We start from the raw sequence: 19,351 nt of genomic DNA on the forward strand, positions 1-19,351 counted from the left end.
GTAATGCGCCCACTAAATTGGATTCAGCTTATCCATGGATGGGTTTATCCACAAGTATATATGGTAATACTTCTTAAAAGAAGTCATATATCCTGTATATACTCATGGATAAGCCCATCCATGGGTAAGCTGACCCTAGAATTTTTAACCAAAATACCATGAAAAAAATGGAGAATCAATGGATTACCCAGAAGTAAGCCAAATTTCAAGGGTTGGCTTAGCTGCAGGTAGGACATTTTTCTTGGCATTTGATTTAAAAATTCGAAGGTTGCCTTATTCGAGGATGGGCTTATACACAAGTATATATGGTAACAGAATTACCGTATATTGCAAGTGTCTTCTAATGGCTCCCCCACCCCGGACTCCCAGGAATGAGCACCAGAGATGCCATCCATGTCCAATGCATGGAGGTTCTCCATCCTTACACTGGCTGGTCTCAAGATCCAGCATCTTTCCTTGGGATGGCACCTTTTGGCACTGCAGGTGGGGATGGGATGGGCTTCTCTTTGGTGGGGAGCAGGCCCAGATTTGGGGCTTCAATCCAGAGGCGGCCCATTGCCAAGGGAAGCAGGAATCCCAGTTTGCTTGAGGTGTGCGTTGTTGGGTAGCAGCAGCTCTTTGGGCAACTCACAGAGTGTGTGGCAGACAAGCCATTGGGGATGTGGATCTTCTGCTTGTCTAGGCAAAGCAGGGAGGAAAGCCTGGCATGTGCTCTGGCTTTGGTGCTCACCCCACCCCCGTGAATGTGCCTTTGGGGGTCCTGACCCAGAGCTGGAACAGCACTGCAAACCGTTCTCCCCACTCCCCCCTTTTGTTCTAGTAGGGAAGGAGGAAGGGGACGCACACCCTCAAGTGGAACTGCTTGTGCTTCTGGGGTAGCTTCGGTCCCTGCTGCTTTCAACAAAACCCATTGAGCAAACTGTCCAGGTTGATCGAATATGCAGAGGACAAAACCAAGTTAAGAAACCACAACAGCTCTGTTCCCATAAGATACTAGGCCAAAGAAATAACCACGGCTTATAGAAATGTCCTGGTCAAAGTACCATTCGAAGACCATGGTTGGGTTTTCCAAAACATGCTGAACCATGAGGTACAGTTCCCTATTTCAGCTTAGTACAAGATATGGGAAGAACCAGCCACTCTGTCATTGCAGAGAATATGCTTCTTTGCCAAACTGTACTTTGACCCTGGGGAAATTATATCCAGATTTGCCAATTTGCCCACTGGAATGTTGGATAGTTTGAAGAAGACAGAGAAGCAGGTTTCCAACTGATTAAGATTATGGATTAATTCATATGATTTATTTAGTTACAAGGTTCATAAGCCATTCCAGTCAAAACCGATTCTGAGCAGCTTTGGTTTGCCCACTCCGCAAGAAGCCACCGCTGGACCCCACTATACTGGACAATTTCCCTCCAGGATCCAACTTCCCCTTTTTGGGATCGTGGCTGAGAAGGTGGATCCTTTCAACCAGTGTTCAGACCTGAGTCTGGTATGGAAATGGCATTGGCCATGCTTTTGGATGTTCTCTGGCATGGGCAGGATGGTGGCTGTGCATCCATCCTTGCCTTGCTTGACCTCTCTGCAGCTTTCAATACCATCGACCATGGTATTCTTCTGGACTGACTCAGAGAATTAGGGGTGGGTGGCACAGTGTTGTGGTGGTTCACCTCCTTTCTACAGGGTCAGTTCCAGTCAGTGGTGACTGGGGAGGAGGGATCCCGCCCTCAGCCCCTGCTCTGTGGAGTCCTGCAGGATTTTGTGCTCTCCCCTCTTCTGTGCAACATCTACATGAGACCGCTGGATGAGCTCATCCGTCACCATGGGGTGAGGTACCACCAGTACACTGATGATACTCAGATGTACAACCCCAAAGAACGGGTGAAATAGTGAGGTGGCTCCATCATTTTTAACATCAATCTATTATTCATTAATAGGTTTTTTATACCTTTGAATGTATTTGACTGTTTTTAGCTTTGTTGTATGCCACCGAGAGTTGCTTGTTTGTGAGATGGGCAGCTATATAAATTGGTTTACGGAATAAATAAATACTGTGGGCTTGTTGCATAAGATCTCACAACTTTTGATTTTGGCCCTTGAATGCCGCTGCATCTATTTTCCAAAGGAGAAGGCAAGGGCGCTCAGGTTTTGTTGTTCACCCTGTCCCCCACTGATGTTTGCATACTCCACAGACTGCTGCTGTCCTTGGCTGCTGAGGACATGACTATAGTGTGGGGCATACAAGCATGGCGGGGGGCAGGGGAAGAGTGTTGGGGAAGCCAGAGAAGAATGGCATGCGGTAGGTGACCTTTTTGCCCCAAGAAACTGTCATGATTACAAGTGAGTGCTAGGCAGTGAGTTCTGGGGAGGTCTCGCCAGGTGGTGTGCATGGGACAGCAGCAGAAGGTATATACACGTATGCATGGAAAGTCAAAGCATAGGACATCAGGTCCTGCACTTAATGCTTCTTTAGGAGGGAGAATGTGTGGTGATTTCACTTGACCCCTCTGAAATATTGTCTGTGGACGCCCATCATCTGTCCATATCTTTCCATTAGTTGGTAGCAAACAATGTGCAATGAGGGGCAGAGGGTTAGAAAGTCATTTGTTCACATGCTCAGAAGAGCCCTGGTCACTTACTTGTGTATCAGTCCCAATCTTCTTCTCCTTCAACAGTGTTTTGTTATTAAAAAATTTAGGAAAGAAAAGAAAAACTAGTAGGAACTGATAGAGAACAAGAAAAAGAAAGAAAAGAAAAGAAAAAAGGCATCAAAGGAAGAGATAAAAGTGGGGGGAAGCAAAAAGAAAATTGTAGAAAAACTATGAATTCTTTTGTCTACTTTAAATCTTTCTAATAACTGTGCATGAGAAAACCATTGAGAAGGATTTCCCTCTGCCACCAGATCTTCTCTTGATTTTGTTTTACATCCCCCTGACAAAATTCCAGTATCTCACGATGTTAGGCATTTGTGTTTGCTTATTATTTCTCACCCAGAAAATGCTTCTTGAGCTGAGAGCCACAAAGGTGTTTTTGGGCACAACCTGGGTTTGGTTCTATTCCATATTCTTACTATGCCACGTCTAACATATGATATTTTAAATCTACATTAAACTTGACTTTGCCGTACCACAAATATCCCTGCCACCCAAATCTCAGGTCGTGTCCTTCAAAAGCCTTCTATTTCTCAGCAGCACCCCCTCTTTCCCCCAAACCAAACAGCAAGCTGCAAAATACAATTTCAAACCAGGTAAACCCAATCCTCCTCTTTCCTTTGCATCTTCTGACACCTTATCTTTAATTCGCGGTTTTCTTTTTCCTTGCCACACAAATTTAGATATATCCTTCTGCCACTGTATAAATGGTGCATCAGTTCATAAACAGGGATTAACAGCACACAACAATCAAGCAGTAAACAACAGCCTAATCAAGGAACTACCAAGGAGAAAACAGCACCCCCACCAACACTGACACGGCAAGCTGCCGTATCAGAACAATCAAACCACACCCCCTTCTCACACTGAAGATGTTACCTGGCTGGGTAATGAAACCACAAAACAGCCAAGCTCAGAGAACCCCAAGGACTCCACAAAACGGTTCTTGTCTGAAACAAAAACAACGTTCTAGGCAAGACAGTCATCTTAATCAGGGAAATTCTCCCCAGAAATGACAGTTGTAGTTTGTGCCATCTTAACAGATCTTTTTAAACTTTATTCCATGTCCTAACATAGTTCTTTTGCAAGAACATACAATTCATATTTGTCATAGTGATACCCGAATATGTTACCTTCTTCTCAATCTTAAAAGCTGTTTTAACCATCAATTCTGTTTGAACTTGTATTTTCACATTTTTGTTAACATCTTTGTCTTCTGTTTATTAATCTTAAACTCCGCTTGTGCACCAAATTCTTTTAATTTGCCCATTAATGTTTCAATTTCCTTTAAAGGATCTTCCAGAACCAACACCAACTCTTCTGTAAAAGTTCGTCTCTTTTTAAATCTTTACTCCCACAATCCTCTCATCTTGCCTTGTGTCTCTATTCAGCATTTCAAGGAACAAAATGACAACAACAACAAAAAAGGACAATGGGCAGCCCTGTCTTGTTCCTTTTCGTATCTCACAGGGTTTTGATAGATCTCCATTAACAATTATTTGTGCTTTCTGTGAAGTATACATCGATCTTATTCATTTTGTAAAATTCTCTCCAAAATTCTTATCTCCTAAACCCTTGAGCAGAAAAGCCCAGTTCAAGTTGTCAAAGGCCTTCTCTGCATCTAAGAAAATCAGTGCGGCTGGGTTTCATTACGTTTGTCCTAAGAGCCAGGAACCACGCTGAGATGAGGAATAGGTCTCTAGTGTTTATTGCTGCTACATAAGACAGAAAATCCTAACAAACTGAAGAAGCGTGGGAAAACCCAGACAGATAAACCCCAAAAGTCGAGGCGGGTCTGATCTGTGTCTCTTTGAATGGCTGCTCAACTCCTCAGTATTACGCATGCGTTTTCCCCCCCTGGAGAGGGGCCCCCTCCTGCTCACCATCAGTGCTCATGACAATGTTGCCCCAAATATTCCAAACTGCCCAACACGTTTCTACTGTTGTCCTTTAGCTGTCTTTTTGGTAAAAACTCACATTGATCCTCATTAATCAATTCTTGCAAAATTATTTTCAGTGTGTCAGCTAGAATCATTGTGAACAACTCATGGTCATTATTGTGTAATGATATTGGTCTATAATTTCTTGCTGAAGTCAAATCATTAGGTATTATCTATCCTCCCTGTAGGATAGAGCTCATCTTGTTTTGTAAAAGTTCATCCTCAAAACATTTATAATAGAAACCTGATAATCTACCTGGTCCAGGCCCCTTTCCTGGTTTAATCTCTGTTATAGCTCCAGAAAATTCCCTAATTGTTATAGGTCCATTCATAATTTGTCTCAGTCCCTCTGTAATCCTTGGTAAACCTTGTTTCTTTAGACATTCATCTCTTTTCTCTAAAGAGATGACACTTCCTTTATACAGTTAGAATAACATTGATAAAATGCTTTCTGTATGGCCACCTTGTCCTTAGTAGCCAAGTTGTTTGAAATCCAAATCATATCTATTCTTGAAAAGTATCTATGTCTTTCTGAAACATAAGTATACTCTCTGGAATTGCCATTTTTCTGTCTCCATGTATCAGCCAGCCCTAAATTATCCATCAAATAATAAAAAAAAAACTTTTGATAATTTACCTTGAGGAATTGTCCAGTTGTGGGGTGATCACTCCATTCCATTCCCCCATCAAACACCAATTTTCAGAAGAAAAACCTATTAATCTCTGCATAAATCATTTATAGAACAGTACTTTATCCTCATTTGGGAATAAATTCCCAGTACCAAGGTCTTTTTCCCATGCAGATTAACTTCCACCCCCAACAAATCTACCATGTTCATCAGTCAGTACAAGTTCTGGTTTTAGTTGGGGATTAATATACAAAACAACTCCATTTTTTTGTTTGTTTCTTTGTTTGTGTTTGTTTTGCTTTGCTTTGTTCCTCCTGAAATAAACTATTCACCTAAATTTTTAATAATGAAATATTATGTGTCCTTTTTTCTAATATGTGTCTCCTGTAGGCAAATTAGATGTTGTATTAATTTGTTCAAATAGTGAAATGTTGTTTTCCCTCTTTGAGGAGCATTTGCTCCATTTATATTCCACGTTAAGCATTTGTAATCCATAATCAAGCCATACATTTAGAAAAATAGATACCTGTAGCACCTAGTTCAGTATCATCCCTCTCAGTTTCCTGTTGCATCTGCTGGAGTTTTTGTGTAATCTCCTCTGACACCTCCATTTGAATCTCCTCCAATTCTTCTTTGAATTTTTCTAGAAATTCTCTTGCCTTCTGAGCAGAATTCCATCGAAACCTCTGCTGTTTAAAAGTAAAAATCACCCCTTACAGTTTGTCCCATCAAAATGGGATCTTTTTCTGCTTTAATCTTTCAGTCAAAAAAAAGCATCCTCTTTTCTCTTATGTAAACTTCTGATAGGACTTTCTTGAAGGAGAGTTATATCTGTATTACTAATCTTCGGTCTTGTATTAAAATGCTGCTGCAAAAGGTGATCCCTTGTCTTCTTCCTGACAAAGTGTACTGAAGTATCCCTTGGAACATTTCTCATTCCTGCAAATCTTGAATTTATTCTATAAACTTTATCCGTTTCTGCCTCCGTATCCTTCTCTTCCCAAACCAAAACGTTGCCAAGTCTTTAATAATATTTTATATATATCTTCATCAGAAACCTCTAAAATAGTTCTAAGTCTCAAACCAAATCCTTTCTCTCTCAGTTCTAATAGAGCCAGATTATCTAGTTCTCCTTCCAACTCTCAGTCATATGTGGGTGTGTGGGTGTATCTGTCTATTTGTGCCTGTGTGTGTGTGTGTGTGTGTGTGCGTGTATAAGCGGCTGGATAGTGTAGTGGTTAGAGTGCCACCTTTGGAGCAGGAGACCAAGGTTCAAATCCTGGCTGTACCTACCTTACCAGTATTGGTCCTTGGGCAAAGACCCCCTAAATACAAGAGTGATATGAATTATGAGGGTCCTGCCAGCTCGGAGAATGCCTGGATTAACAAGGTCCGTGCCAGATGTTGTGGAACCAGGACAATCTGACGATAAGTGGGCTACTGGAACAAACCATACGTGGACGAGACAAGAGAACCTGGAACTGATGGAATGCTACTGCAACAGTAGACGTAATGAGAGGGGGTATATGAAGCATACGAGGGATCTATGGATGGACAGAAGACCTGCATCCACACTGACTGAGAAACAGCTAGTTACCCAACACTTCAACATACTGAAGAGGAAGCTGGTCTCGGAACTTGAGACAGGCCAACTACACATTACATCCCAGACTCAAGAAGACCCAGAAGAACAACTGGAGGTCCAGCCAACACCTGAAGCTGGGACGTCACTGCCACCCGCTCCATTATAGACACAGCAGCTGATATGAGGCAAAATATCATGGATGAACTAGCTACAGTCAACTCTCGAGACTGATTACCAAAGCTCAGTGGAGAGGTACCATCAGATAGTATGCTAGAAGATGCCAACAGAGCCCTCATGACAATCCCTACTACCACTATAACTCAAACCAATGAACTAGTATATGCTACAGCCACTGTAATCCTGAAGATGCTTGGCTACATGATCAAGAAGAACAGCAGTATGTACCCCCCTTGGAAAATGATGTTCTGCGTGGGCTTCAACCCACTCAGCCAGATTATCACAAGAACTGGATACGGATACAAGTTCAAGAGTGGAACTACCATCAGCCACCTCCTCTACAGGGTTGACATCAAGCTGTATGCTAAGAGTGAATGAGACATCGACTCACGGATCCATCTGACACGGATCGACAGTGAGGACATTGGGATGTCATTCGGACTGGAAAAGTGTGGCTGGATGGTAGTAAAGAGAGGGAAGGTAGTTAAGACTGATGGGGTGGAACTACCAGCAGACCACATAGCAGAAATACAGACCAGCTACAAGTACCTTGGTATCTCACAGACTCATAGGAACCATGATGAGGAGGCAAGGAAGACAGCAACATCCAAGTACCACCAAAGGATAAGACAGGTCCTGAAGAGGACAATGAGAAGAACAAGATCCATGCCATCAACAAGTATGCTCTGCCAGTCATCAGATACCTTGCCAGTATAGTGAGCTGGCTGAAGGAGGACATGGAGGCTGCTGAAGTGAAGACCGGGAAGCTCCTCAGAATGTACGGAGGCTTCCACCCCAAGTCCAACACCCAGAGACCGTACACCAGGCAGAAAGAGGGCAGGCAGGGACTGGTGAGTGTCCAAGCCACTGTCCTGGATGAGACCCAGAGCATCCAGGAGTACATCAGTAAGATGGCATTTAAAGGTGAGCTGCTGAGAGAATGCCGGAGGCAGCAGCAGACATGGAAGGAAGATCAAGCAGAGGAAGTGCCATGGCAAGACAAGACCCTGCATGGGATGTACCATCAACAGATAGCTGAGGTGGCTGACCTTGGGAAATGTCCTACCAGTGGCTGGAAAGGGCTGGGCTAAAAGACAGCATTGATGCACTGGTCATAGCAGCACAAGAACGGGCACTAAGCAACAGACCCATAGAAGCAGGGGTCTACCACACTAGGCAGGACCCAAGGTGCAGACTGTGCAGAGAGGCCTCAGAGGCAGTCCAACACATAGTGGCAGGTTGTAAGATGCAGGCAGGAACAGCACACACTGAACGGCATAACCAAGTAGCTGGCATTGTGTACAGGAACATCTGCACAATGTATGGACTAGACCCTCCCAAGTCCAGATGGGAGATTCCACAGAAGGTTGTGGAGAATAACAGGGCTAAGATCCTATGGGACTTCCAGATCCAGACAGACAAACAGGTACTGGCTAATCAAACAGACATCGTAGTAGAAAAGGACCAGAAGACAGCAGTAGTGATAGATGTAGCAGTGCCAAGTGACAGCAACATCAGGAAGAAGGAGTATGAGTAGCTGGAGAAGTACCAGGGCCTGAAGGAAGACTTAGAGAGGATGTGGAAAGTGAAGGCCAAAGTGGTCCCAGTGGTGGTAGGACACTTGGGGCTGTGACTCCCAAGCCGGGAGAGCGGCTCCAAGAGATCCCAGGAGCAACATCAGAGCTCTCTGTCCAGAAGAGTGCAGTGCTAGGAACAGCTAAGATTCTGCGCAGAACCCTCAAACTCCCTGGCCTCTGGTAGAGGACCCAAGGTTGAGGAAGACACATACCACCCATAGGCGTGAGAAGGGAGGGGTGTTTTTTCAGTATATATACACACATATACATACACTACATACATACATACACACATATTAAAGCATAGCATGTTTAAAAGAACTGGGGCCCTTTGCAGAGTGAACAGTTCTCTACAACTTGTGGAAATGGTCATATGAATATGCAATATAACATGGTTACAAGGCCAATTCAGGATGCTTTGAATCACTCCTCAGACCACTTCATACATTTTACAAAGTGAGGGTACCCTTCTCTCTGAGTCCAATGTAGATATTTTTTCATGGAAGAATGAGCAATATATTGAATTGATTCCATGTAGTATTTGTCCTTCCATAGGTCTACTGGTCAGGAACCACCCACATTCGCACCCACTGAAGTCCATGACAGAATGATTTTTAGCCTCAGTTCAACTCATAGATTTTGTGACTTATCACTTCAAAACCTTTCAGTTGATTAAACAAGTGTTCCATTGAAATGTATGATAGATGTGGATCATAGGTCCCATGTGTTAAGGCATCCACCTGATATCGAATTTTACGGCTCTATGAAGCTAAAGCCAAGGAATACAAATTTATTTATTTATTATTCAAATTTAATTACCGCCCATCTCCCCAAAAAGAGGGACTCTGGGCAGACAAATGGGTGAAGTCCCACTCATGGTGGCTTCATGGATGTGCCCATGAACATTTGTTACCAGTTTCTTCTGGATTTTATTTTATTTTATTTATTAATTAAATTTATCACTGCCCATCTCCCAAAAGGGACTGTGGGCGGTTTACAATAAAACATAAATAAAGACCTGGTTCTGTAATTATGCCTGGGGTGGGAGAGAGAGTAGCCATTCTTGGGGATGCTTAGTTTCTTAGAAGGACCCTGCTCTGCTTGCAAATCACAGAGAACTTCCAGGGGTTTTTATCATATTTGTTTTATTGTGTATTATAGTGTTTTTCAGTTTTATATTTTTATTCATGTTTTATTGTAAACCACCCAGAGTCTGTTTTGGGAGATGGGCAGTGATAAATTTGATCAATAAATAAATAAATAAGAAAAATATAAAACTGTAAAATACTATAATACATAATAAAATAAATATGATAAAACCCCCAATGGCTGGACGTTCTCTGTAATTTGCAAGCAGAGCAGGGTCCTTCTAAGAAACTAACCATCCCCAGGAATGACTACTCTCCCTCCCGCCCCAGGCATGATAACAGAACCAGATCTTTAGTTGTTTCCAAAAGTCCAGAAGGGAGGGAGAGAATTTCACTTCCGGGGGAAAGATATTCCAAAGGGCAGGGGCTGTTGCAGAGAAGGCCCGCCTCCTGGACCCTGCCAGATGGAGTTCTCTTACAGACGGGGTCCATAGCATGCCCTCTCTGCATGACTGGGAGGGACGGGTTGATATGATGGGGAGGATACCATGGTCGATGGTATCAAAAGCCACTGAGAGGTCAAGAAAAGCAAGGATGGATGCACTGCCTCCATCCCGCTTCCACCAGAGGTCATCCTTAAGTGCGACCAATGCCATTTCCATCCCATAACCAGGCCTGAAACCTGACTGAAAGGGGTCTAGATAATCCGTTTCATCCAGAATCCTCTGGAGCTGCAAAGCCACCACTTCCTCAACCACCCCAAAAAGGGGAGTTGGGAGACTGGGCGAAATTTGTCCAATATAGTAGGGGCCAGCGATGGGTGTACAAATGGGTGTAGCCCAATCATTGTACACCCATGGATTGTACACCCATTGTACACCCATTGTAACATCCTTCATGGATGTTGTTTGTTGTTTATTCGTTTAGTCGCTTCCGACTCTTTGTGACTTCATGGACCAGCCCACGCCAGAGCTTCCTGTCGGTCGTCAACACCCCCAGCTCCCCCAGGGACGAGTCATGGATGTGCCTATGAACATTTATCACCAGTTTCTTCTGGATTTTGTTCATGGCATCAGCCTGAAGCTCAGGGATTCTGCAGATGTCTCCCATCTAAGGACTGTCAGGCTCTGCTATCTTATGTTCTTACTCCAACACAGACAAGGCCTAGTAGGTGCTCTCTGATTTGTGAGTCTGAGCTATTCCTTCAGAATATATTACTCTCTTACTACTCTTCAGAATTGTTCTAATTAGGAAACATATTTATGTTTGTTTATTATTCATCTGAAGATAAGACTAAAGAGTTAATCAGACTGGAATACTGATCTGGACTGGCATTTTACTGCTTTGTATTGATCACGACATCTACAGCTTCTACTGAACAACTTAGGATTTCTTACCCATGTCCTAAGTAAGTCCCATATCCAATATTTTATTATAAGCATCCATTACACTCACTTATTTCTTTTACTCACAGACACACACCTCACACAGATATGAGCAGAATTATCTAATATGTACTCTAAATACACATACTGGATATCTTCATCATGGTTTTACATTTTTTTAGTTGGTGTTCTAGATCACTGAACTAACAAGAGCTTTATATATACTGTACATACTTTATTTTCACTATGAATAATGGGGAGTTTGATGACAGCCTATGGCCATATTTGTTTGCAATCACAGAATAAGGAGAAAAAGAAAACACACATCACTTTTAGAGATTATCAATTATCTCCATTTCTTCCTGGGTCACCTCTTAAAAAAGGCCAAGTGGTATTGAACTTTCCTAGATGGACAAGGAATGTCATATCATTTACAGTCTCTTACATCCCGTTCCCTGAGACCTGCTTTCACAAACTTAATTTCCAACAGTGCCAACAGCCTATTTGGATGCAAGATATAAAAGATTACAAACTGCACACTGATTATGCATTTGTAATAACTCAGAGGTGGAAGATTTGAGCTATAACTTACTATTTTGCAAATTATATCAGGAACCTACAGCTAGACTCATCATGCCTTTCTTAATCCAAGTGAATCATTCTAGTTGAGAAGAAAAAAGAAATTCCTGTTGATTGATGTTGATGAACATGTAACTAAACAAGTTGCATTGTTTGCAATGGTTTCAAGGAAGATACAAAAGCAGATGTTGACAAATAGCAACAGGAGAGGGGATGTGTTGAACTGATATGGATTGTTGTAATTTTATATGAATTTTGCTAAAACCTATGGTTGCAAATAAATGTATATACACATATCTTTAAAAAAGTATTCCTTTTTCCCCACAGGAGAGAGAAAATGTCTAGTGCTGCTACGGCATCTACAAATGAAACAGTGGCAGAAGGATTCATCTTAATTGAGTTGTCTGACCAGCCCAAAGCCCAGGTTATCTTCTTTCGGCTCCTGTTGATGGTGTACCTCATTAGTCTTCCTGGATAGGCCTCATCGTCATACCGATTATTGTGGACCCCCAACTTCATACTCCTATGTATTTTTTTATTTGTGTCCTCTCCTTAATAGATTTCATCCTCATCAACAATGTAGTTCCAGAGGTTCTTGCCAATTGCTTCATTTACAGGCCCACTATTACGTTCTCCAGATGTTTGTCTCAAAAGTATCTGGGTCTACTGCTTGTCTCAACAGAGTGCGTTCTCCTTGCAGTCATGGCATATGATCGCTTTGCAGCTATAGGCCAGCCCTTAAACTGTTTGCAGATGATGAGTTGGAGATTACGCATTTGGCTGGTAGCCACATCGGTGGCCCTGGCCTTCTTGTCATCCCTGATCAATGGGCTTTTGCAGCCCACTGACTTCTGTGGCCATTGCATTATCAACCATTTTGTCTGTGAACTACAATCTTTTGTCAAACTGGGTTGTTCCAACTCAGATACCAGTGAGGTCTTGATGCATGTTTCCAGCCTCTTTCGCTTAATCCCTCCCTTTGGCTTCATAGTTGTGACATATGGTCGCATAGGCCTGGCTGTAATGCGCATTCGCTCAGGTCATGGTTGCAGAAAGGCCTTCTCCGCTTGCAGCTCACACCGTGCTGTTGTCCACGTCTTTTATGGGACAATCATGATCATGTACATGGTTCCAGAAAGAGAATCAGTTTCTGACAAGGAAAAAGTCTTATCTGTAATCTATGGAGCTCTGACTCCTATGCTGAATCCTGTAATTTACAGCCTGAGAAACAGGGATGTGAAAGGAGCTTTTTTGAAACTGGTTGGAAAAAAGCTATCAGAGTAAATCAGTGTCCACCTCTGTGTACTATCCAGAGGCACCTGCAGCTGGCAATTTTTCATCACAATTGGTTGTACGTAGTAAAAATTAGCTTTTCCCCATTATCATTGCATGGTGTTTCAACCATGGTACAGAATTCATGTCTGGCTGAAAATGGTGAAATCTCCCCTGTGTGACAGTCAGGCATTTACCTTGTTTTTGTAGCTGAGGGTGGGGTTTGCTGCCGGTTTATATACAGTAGCTTTCCCTGTCAGTTTGGTGGGGGTGTGGTTTCCTCCTTGGTGGTTCCTTGATTACAGCATTGCAAATCTAACAGAGTGTTTCAATTTCAGGGAAAACTACACACAACACTTGACCTATAACACAAGGTACTAGATTACCTCTGTGGTGATACAAGGGACCCTTACACACATGTTAGCTGAACTCCCTACCGGACCTATGGCATGCCCCACCACAAGTGCTTCGTTCCCTTGTAAGAAAACATTCACAGCAAAGTTGAATTGGCCCTGGGTGGTGACAGGGGAGGAATCAGAGAGGAACCAGGGGCCCAGGAAACCTCATTGTTTATATTCACTGACCATGTCTCAAAGACAGTACAGCTAGCATGCTGACCCAGTAGGAAGGGATAAATAAGAGGGACATCCAGATGGGTTTATCACAAACATTCCAAGGTCATGCTATAATTTACACTGCGTTTTTGTCTTGTCTTTGTGATAACCTAGATAGTAGTAGGTTAATGGTCTATAAACGGTGGTTTTGGTTTTGTTCAGGGCTGCTCAGCAACTGCCAGTGCTTTGCTGGGAGCTGAGAGTAGGGGCGTGGTGGCTCCAAGGTTAAGACGCCAGGCTTGTCGACCAGAAGGTTGCAAGTTTGGCAGTTCGAGACCCGAGCACCATGTGATGGAGTGAGCTCCCGCACTTGCCCCAGCTCTTGCCAACCTAGCAATTTGAAGGCATGCAAATGCAAGTAGATAAATAGGTACCACTTTGGTGGGAAGGTAACAGTGTTCCTTGACTGTCATGCTGGCCACATGACTGCAGAAGCATCTTCGGACAACGCTGGCTCTTCAGCCATGAAAGGGAGATGAGCACTTGCTGTTTACAACTGCCCTGCATCTGGGAGAGATTCTAGAACTTGAAAAGCAGGAGAACATGCCTCATGTCCTCTTTCAATGGTTCAAAAAGTAAGACATAAAATACTTCCACCTCTGATTTGCTTAACTCAGTGCTTCCCAAACCTGGGCACATTAAACAAAATTGGGTAAAAGTAGTTTTTTTTTGGGGGGGGGGGGTAACGGCACATGAACCTGTTACACAATCACTACAGGGACATTTCAATTGACTTAAAGAGTTTTACCTATATTGAGTAAAAAATCTCTGATAATTGGTTTTGGTAATGAAGGAAATCTTTTTGGAAGTGCTGGCTTAACTACTTAAACAAAGCAGGTGCTCCACTACAGAGCCGGCCTTTAAAATTGATCAGAATATTGCTCACAAAAGATCAAGTTCCTAAGGTGTTAAGCAGCCGTTCAGGTTCAGTACATAAAATATTATCAATACAAGTTGTTCAGGGCTTCAAGGCCACAGCGGAAATTGGAACAAAAAGTGAAATGAGCCCTGTTTGAGATGGGTGGTGGGAAAAAGTGCTAAATAAATAAATAAGTAAATAAAATGAATCTGCAGAAAAAGCCTTGTCAAATGCCAGTGGGGCAGCCATTCTAACACCAAAGGACTCTCAGTCAGCAAAGCAATTACTGTGTAGCCGTACAAAGGTGGAATGGGCCTCTGAATTTGTGCAGCTGCTGGGTAAAGAATGGGGAAGAACTGGAGTTTGAGAAAGGGGATGAGATCACCTTGAAATCTGTAAACTACCATAAGAAGATTCCATGAGGGGAGGAGCAACTTAGAGGTTGATAGCTAGAAGAGTTGATTGGCTGACCCATCGCTTTAAGGAATCAAAACAAATTAAATTGGTTGATGGTACAATGAGAAAAAAAAAGGAAAAAAATGCAGTGCATGGTGTAACTAGAGTGTTGTGCATGCCAACTGGAGGAGGCTTTTCACATGATGGGTTATCTTGGGTGAGACTGAGATTTCAGCCAGAGAACCACCAATCACAACCTCAGAGTGTTGCACATTAAAGCTGTGCAGCCAGCAGCACACCACACACTTGTTCTTGGTGAGTAGTCAGGACACCGAAAGGCAGCAAGATTCAGGGCAACGTGACTTTCTGTTGGCTCTGGAATGGGAGGGGATTGGGGCAAAGAGGCTGGACTGGGATGGTTTGCTCTAAGGAGATCTGAGTAAAAAAAGGACCAACTAGCCATCCAATATGGTGTCCCAAGCTGTTTCACTTCTCGATCCTGTTGTGAATCCAGATTAGAATGGCCCTATATAATCATCATCATTCAGGAGAGCCTGGAAGTAGGAGGAAAGGAAAGACAAATGAGAGGGAGAGGAAAAGGTAATGTTTAAAGTTATCAAGTAGCTTTCTTTTGAGATTATAAGAATTCTTTTTTTATACCTCCAGGGGCAAATCCAGCGTCCTCCTTCCCCTTGATCCACAATGGCCCACTAGCTATTTCCAGAGGACCTATCCACAGGTCACTACTGGTACCTCACCATCCGTCCACAGCTGAGCCAGCCTGAGGGGACCTTTAAGTGCTCCGTTCTGGAAGCGACATTTTCCCTCTTAGCCCACCTCCAGACTCTATATGGGCAATGTAGGGTACATTGATGTGCATAGGGGAGAGGTCTGAAATGAAGGGTTCTAGGTCAGCAAATCTGGGCCTCCCATTGCTTCTGCCTGTTTCCTGTGGGACAGCCCCCTTCTGTCTATTCTCCTGCCCCTGGATACTCTTGTAGTTGTGAAGGACACCAGGATGCTGGCTTCCAGAGCCATTTCTTGCTACCAATGTTGTTAGCCTCTGAGAAGCTAAGAAAACTTAGCTGGTTTTGCTGTAATGGTTGCCTTTCTGGAAAAGGATGGCACTCTTCAATGTAAATATTGACATAATTTATCTGTTTAAACTGTTTAAATCTGTTTAAAATTTAAACAGATAAATTTAACTGTCACCCATTGACAGTTGAACAGTTAAATTCAACTGTTAATGGGCAGGAAATTCCCTTGACATTCCATTGAAGACCTGTCCTTGGAAATTTATCTTGGACTTCCAGTGAAATTGTTGATGCCATTTATCAAGCACAGGGGAAAAGAAGAGAATGAAAAAACCTCTTTTGCCTCAAGGCACTCGCAGAGCTGTTTTCAGTGCCGGGGCAAAGAACAGATCCAGCATACTGTCCTCCTGCTAGTTTTTTTCCCTTCAAGTGAGTGTTTTCCTTCTCAAGCTCTTACGCAGAGGGGAAAATAACCACACTGAGGAACACCAACCTTAGCAAAATGACATGATATGAAGACTCTGAAATGAGCGGATGAGTTTTTTATGATGCTAGAACTGAATTTCATCAAACTCCAGTTTCTTTGGGAGCAAATATGTCCAAATATCTTTCCCTATATTGCTCTTCACAATTACTTGGGAATAGAAAAAAAAGCTGTTGACAGTTCATCACTGCAAGAACACCGGGTAAGCAAACCTTTAGAGGTAAAAAGACAAATATAGAGGGTAATTGACGTGGGTAGGCATTTTTCTGTTTGTATCTATAAAAAACTGCAGTTCACTGAGACCTTGATCCAGAGAGGAGAGTTTGAAGCCGTGTCTTTAGATGCAGCTCTGCCTGGTGGCAATCCTATGCAGTTGCTACGAAGTGAGCCCGACTTGCAGGTGCCAGACTGCTGTGTTTGTGTGTTTGTGTGTATGTGTGAATTAACTGGTACCATTAAGTGAAGTAATGATCATCATTTAACTAACAATAATCCCAAAGTATTATTATAAGGAAAAAAAATCATTGCACTGTTTCTAACATAACAAAGCCAAGCAAATGAAAGGTAAGGCTGATTCCTTATTAGAGGTGCCTCAGGTTTAGAAACAACACTGTGCCCTACAACAATTGGACTCGCTTCCAATTTACCCTGCGTGGCACCCACTCCTTTGCTCTTTCAGATCCGAACAGGAAAGCGAGGCATCCTTGAGGCCAGCATTGGTCCTCCTTTGCACTGTGCATTCTCTGAGTGTTACTGCCTTGCCTCTAACCAGTTGACTCAGGATGTTTTTGTTCCATTTCAGTAGCTGGCTGATGAGGGTTTCTACTGACCCAGTAGGGGTGGGAATGGAGCTACTGCCTCCACTTGCTGCTTTCATTGGTTTTGGAAAGAGATTTCCCCATCTTCAATCTGGGATTGACTTTGGACACGTAGCTGAGGCAGAATGTAGTTCATTTAGTTTTGGCTTAGCATTTTATTCAATCACTGCAGTTTGCAAAGAAATTTATTCCTTAATGCAGTGTGTGAACCTACCGATGTGGGAATCCAGCTAATGTATTCAGTAAGTCATGATTAAAACAAATTCTGTCTTGGCATGATCTGCAAAGCAGTCTTCGTATCAATGTGATTTTGCTTTTTCAGTGTAACTTTGGCAATATAAAGATGGATGGTGAAAGTATTGCAACTCTCCCTAATGTAGTCAGTAATTTTATCATTCCTTCTTTCCTGCAGAAGAGAATGAGAGAGATTATGGTACGAACTTCAAATGAATCACTGGTGACTGAGTTCATCTTAATTGGATTATCAGAATATCCCCGAGCTCAGATTATTCTGTTTTGCTTCCTCTTGATGGTGTATCTCATAAGTTCTCTTGGCAATGGGCTCATCATCATGTTGAGCATTGCCGACCCACAGCTTCACACCCCCATGTATTTCTCCATTTCTGTCCTTTCCACAATAGACTTTATTGTTACCAACAATGCACTTCCTGAAACCTTGGTGAACTGCTTCATCTACAGGCCCACAATTGCTTTCTCCAGATGTTTGTCCCAAATGTACCTTGGTGAATTTCTGGTTGCAACAGAGTGCATTGTCTTGGCTATCATGGCATATGATCGCTGGGCAGCTATATGCCAGCCCTTACACTACACGCAGATCATGAGTTGGAGATTATGCATTTATCTGATAGCCACATCAGTGGTCCTTGCCTTCCTGATAGCCCTGATCAGTGGTCTCTTGCAACCCACTGACTTCTGTGGCCATCACACCATCAACCATTTTGCATGTGAACTGCAATCTTTACTCAAATTGGCTTGCTCCAACAGATTCATCAGTGAGCTCTTTATGCAGGTTTCCTGCCTCTTTCTGCTAATCCCTCCCTTTGGCTTCATAGTTGTGACATATGGTCGCATTGGCCTGGCTATTCTGCGTATAAGCTCTGCCCAGGGACGCAGAAAAGCCTTCTCCACCTGCAGTTCTCACCTTGCTGTGGTCAGTGTCTTTTACGGGACACTCATGATCATGTACTTGAGACCGGAAGGCAAATCCGTTTCTGAAAAGGACAAGGTCATCTCCATAACATATGGGGCTCTGACTCCCATGCTCAATCCTCTGATCTACAGCGTGAGGAACAAGGATGTCAAGGCAGCATTCTGGAAGCTGGTTGCAAGAAAAATGTTAAAGTGATATACAGATCTGCTCCCCATGTACCATGTAAGTTCTTATTGCTGACAATCACTGGTTACCTTTGAAAAAAGCATTTAATAGCAACCATTACTCTTCCTATTAAACACAAGAGGAAATAAGCAATACTGAATTTTAAGGAAGAATGTGTTACAACCTCAACAACCAGAACTCCCAACAATTTTGGAGGGCATCAGGTTGGGGAATGCCATTATAAAATACTATATACTTGCAAACAACAGGAGAATTTTAGGTGCCGAAGTATACCACAAATTTGGGTTCAGCTTATCCATGGATTGGCATATCCGCAAGTATATATGTTAATATTTTTTTAAAGTACTGGTATATGCCATACTCGCAGATAAGTACATTCAATTTTTTAACCTAAATACAATGCAAAAATGGATAATCCATGGAATATCCACAGATAAGCGGATTGTGAAAACTGAAACATATGAAAATTTCAAGGGTTGGCTTCTCTGTAGGTGGTGCATTTTTCTTGGCATTTTGGTTAAAAATTCAAAGGTTGCCTTATCCAAGGATGGGCGTATAGATGAATATATACCCTAACAGAATTTAAATTGGAATGGTCTTCTAATGCCTGCCGCACCGCAGCCTCCCAGGAATGAGCAGCAGAGATGCCAGCCATGGCCAATGCATGGAGGTTCTTCAGCTATGCCTGGCTGGTCTCAGGAGGCAGCATCTTTCTCTGAGATGGCACCTTTTGGCAGTGCAGGTGGGGATGGGACAGGCTTCTCCTTGGGGGGAGGGCCCCGATGTGGGGCTTCAACCCAGAGGCAGCCCATTGCCAAGGGAAGCAGGAATCCCGGTTTGCTTGAGGTGTGCATTGTTGGGCAGCAGCAGCTCTTTGGGCAACTCACGGAGTGTGTGGCAGCAAGC

The 19,351-nt window shown here is 43.0% G+C and overlaps 1 protein-coding gene across 1 annotated transcript; it reads left to right on the top strand.

The window, feature by feature from the left end:
• The first annotated feature begins 17,659 nt into the window (after positions 1-17,659).
• Positions 17,660-18,454, top strand: LOC134490102 (olfactory receptor 13H1-like). The gene has a single exon (XM_063292983.1). It carries the CDS (start codon positions 17,660-17,662, stop codon positions 18,452-18,454), a length of 795 nt encoding a protein of 264 aa, XP_063149053.1.
• Positions 18,455-19,351: the final 897 nt, after the last annotated feature.

This window comes from Candoia aspera, chromosome 2, assembly GCF_035149785.1.
Source record: "Candoia aspera isolate rCanAsp1 chromosome 2, rCanAsp1.hap2, whole genome shotgun sequence".
NCBI classification, from domain to species: domain Eukaryota; kingdom Metazoa; phylum Chordata; class Lepidosauria; order Squamata; family Boidae; genus Candoia; species Candoia aspera.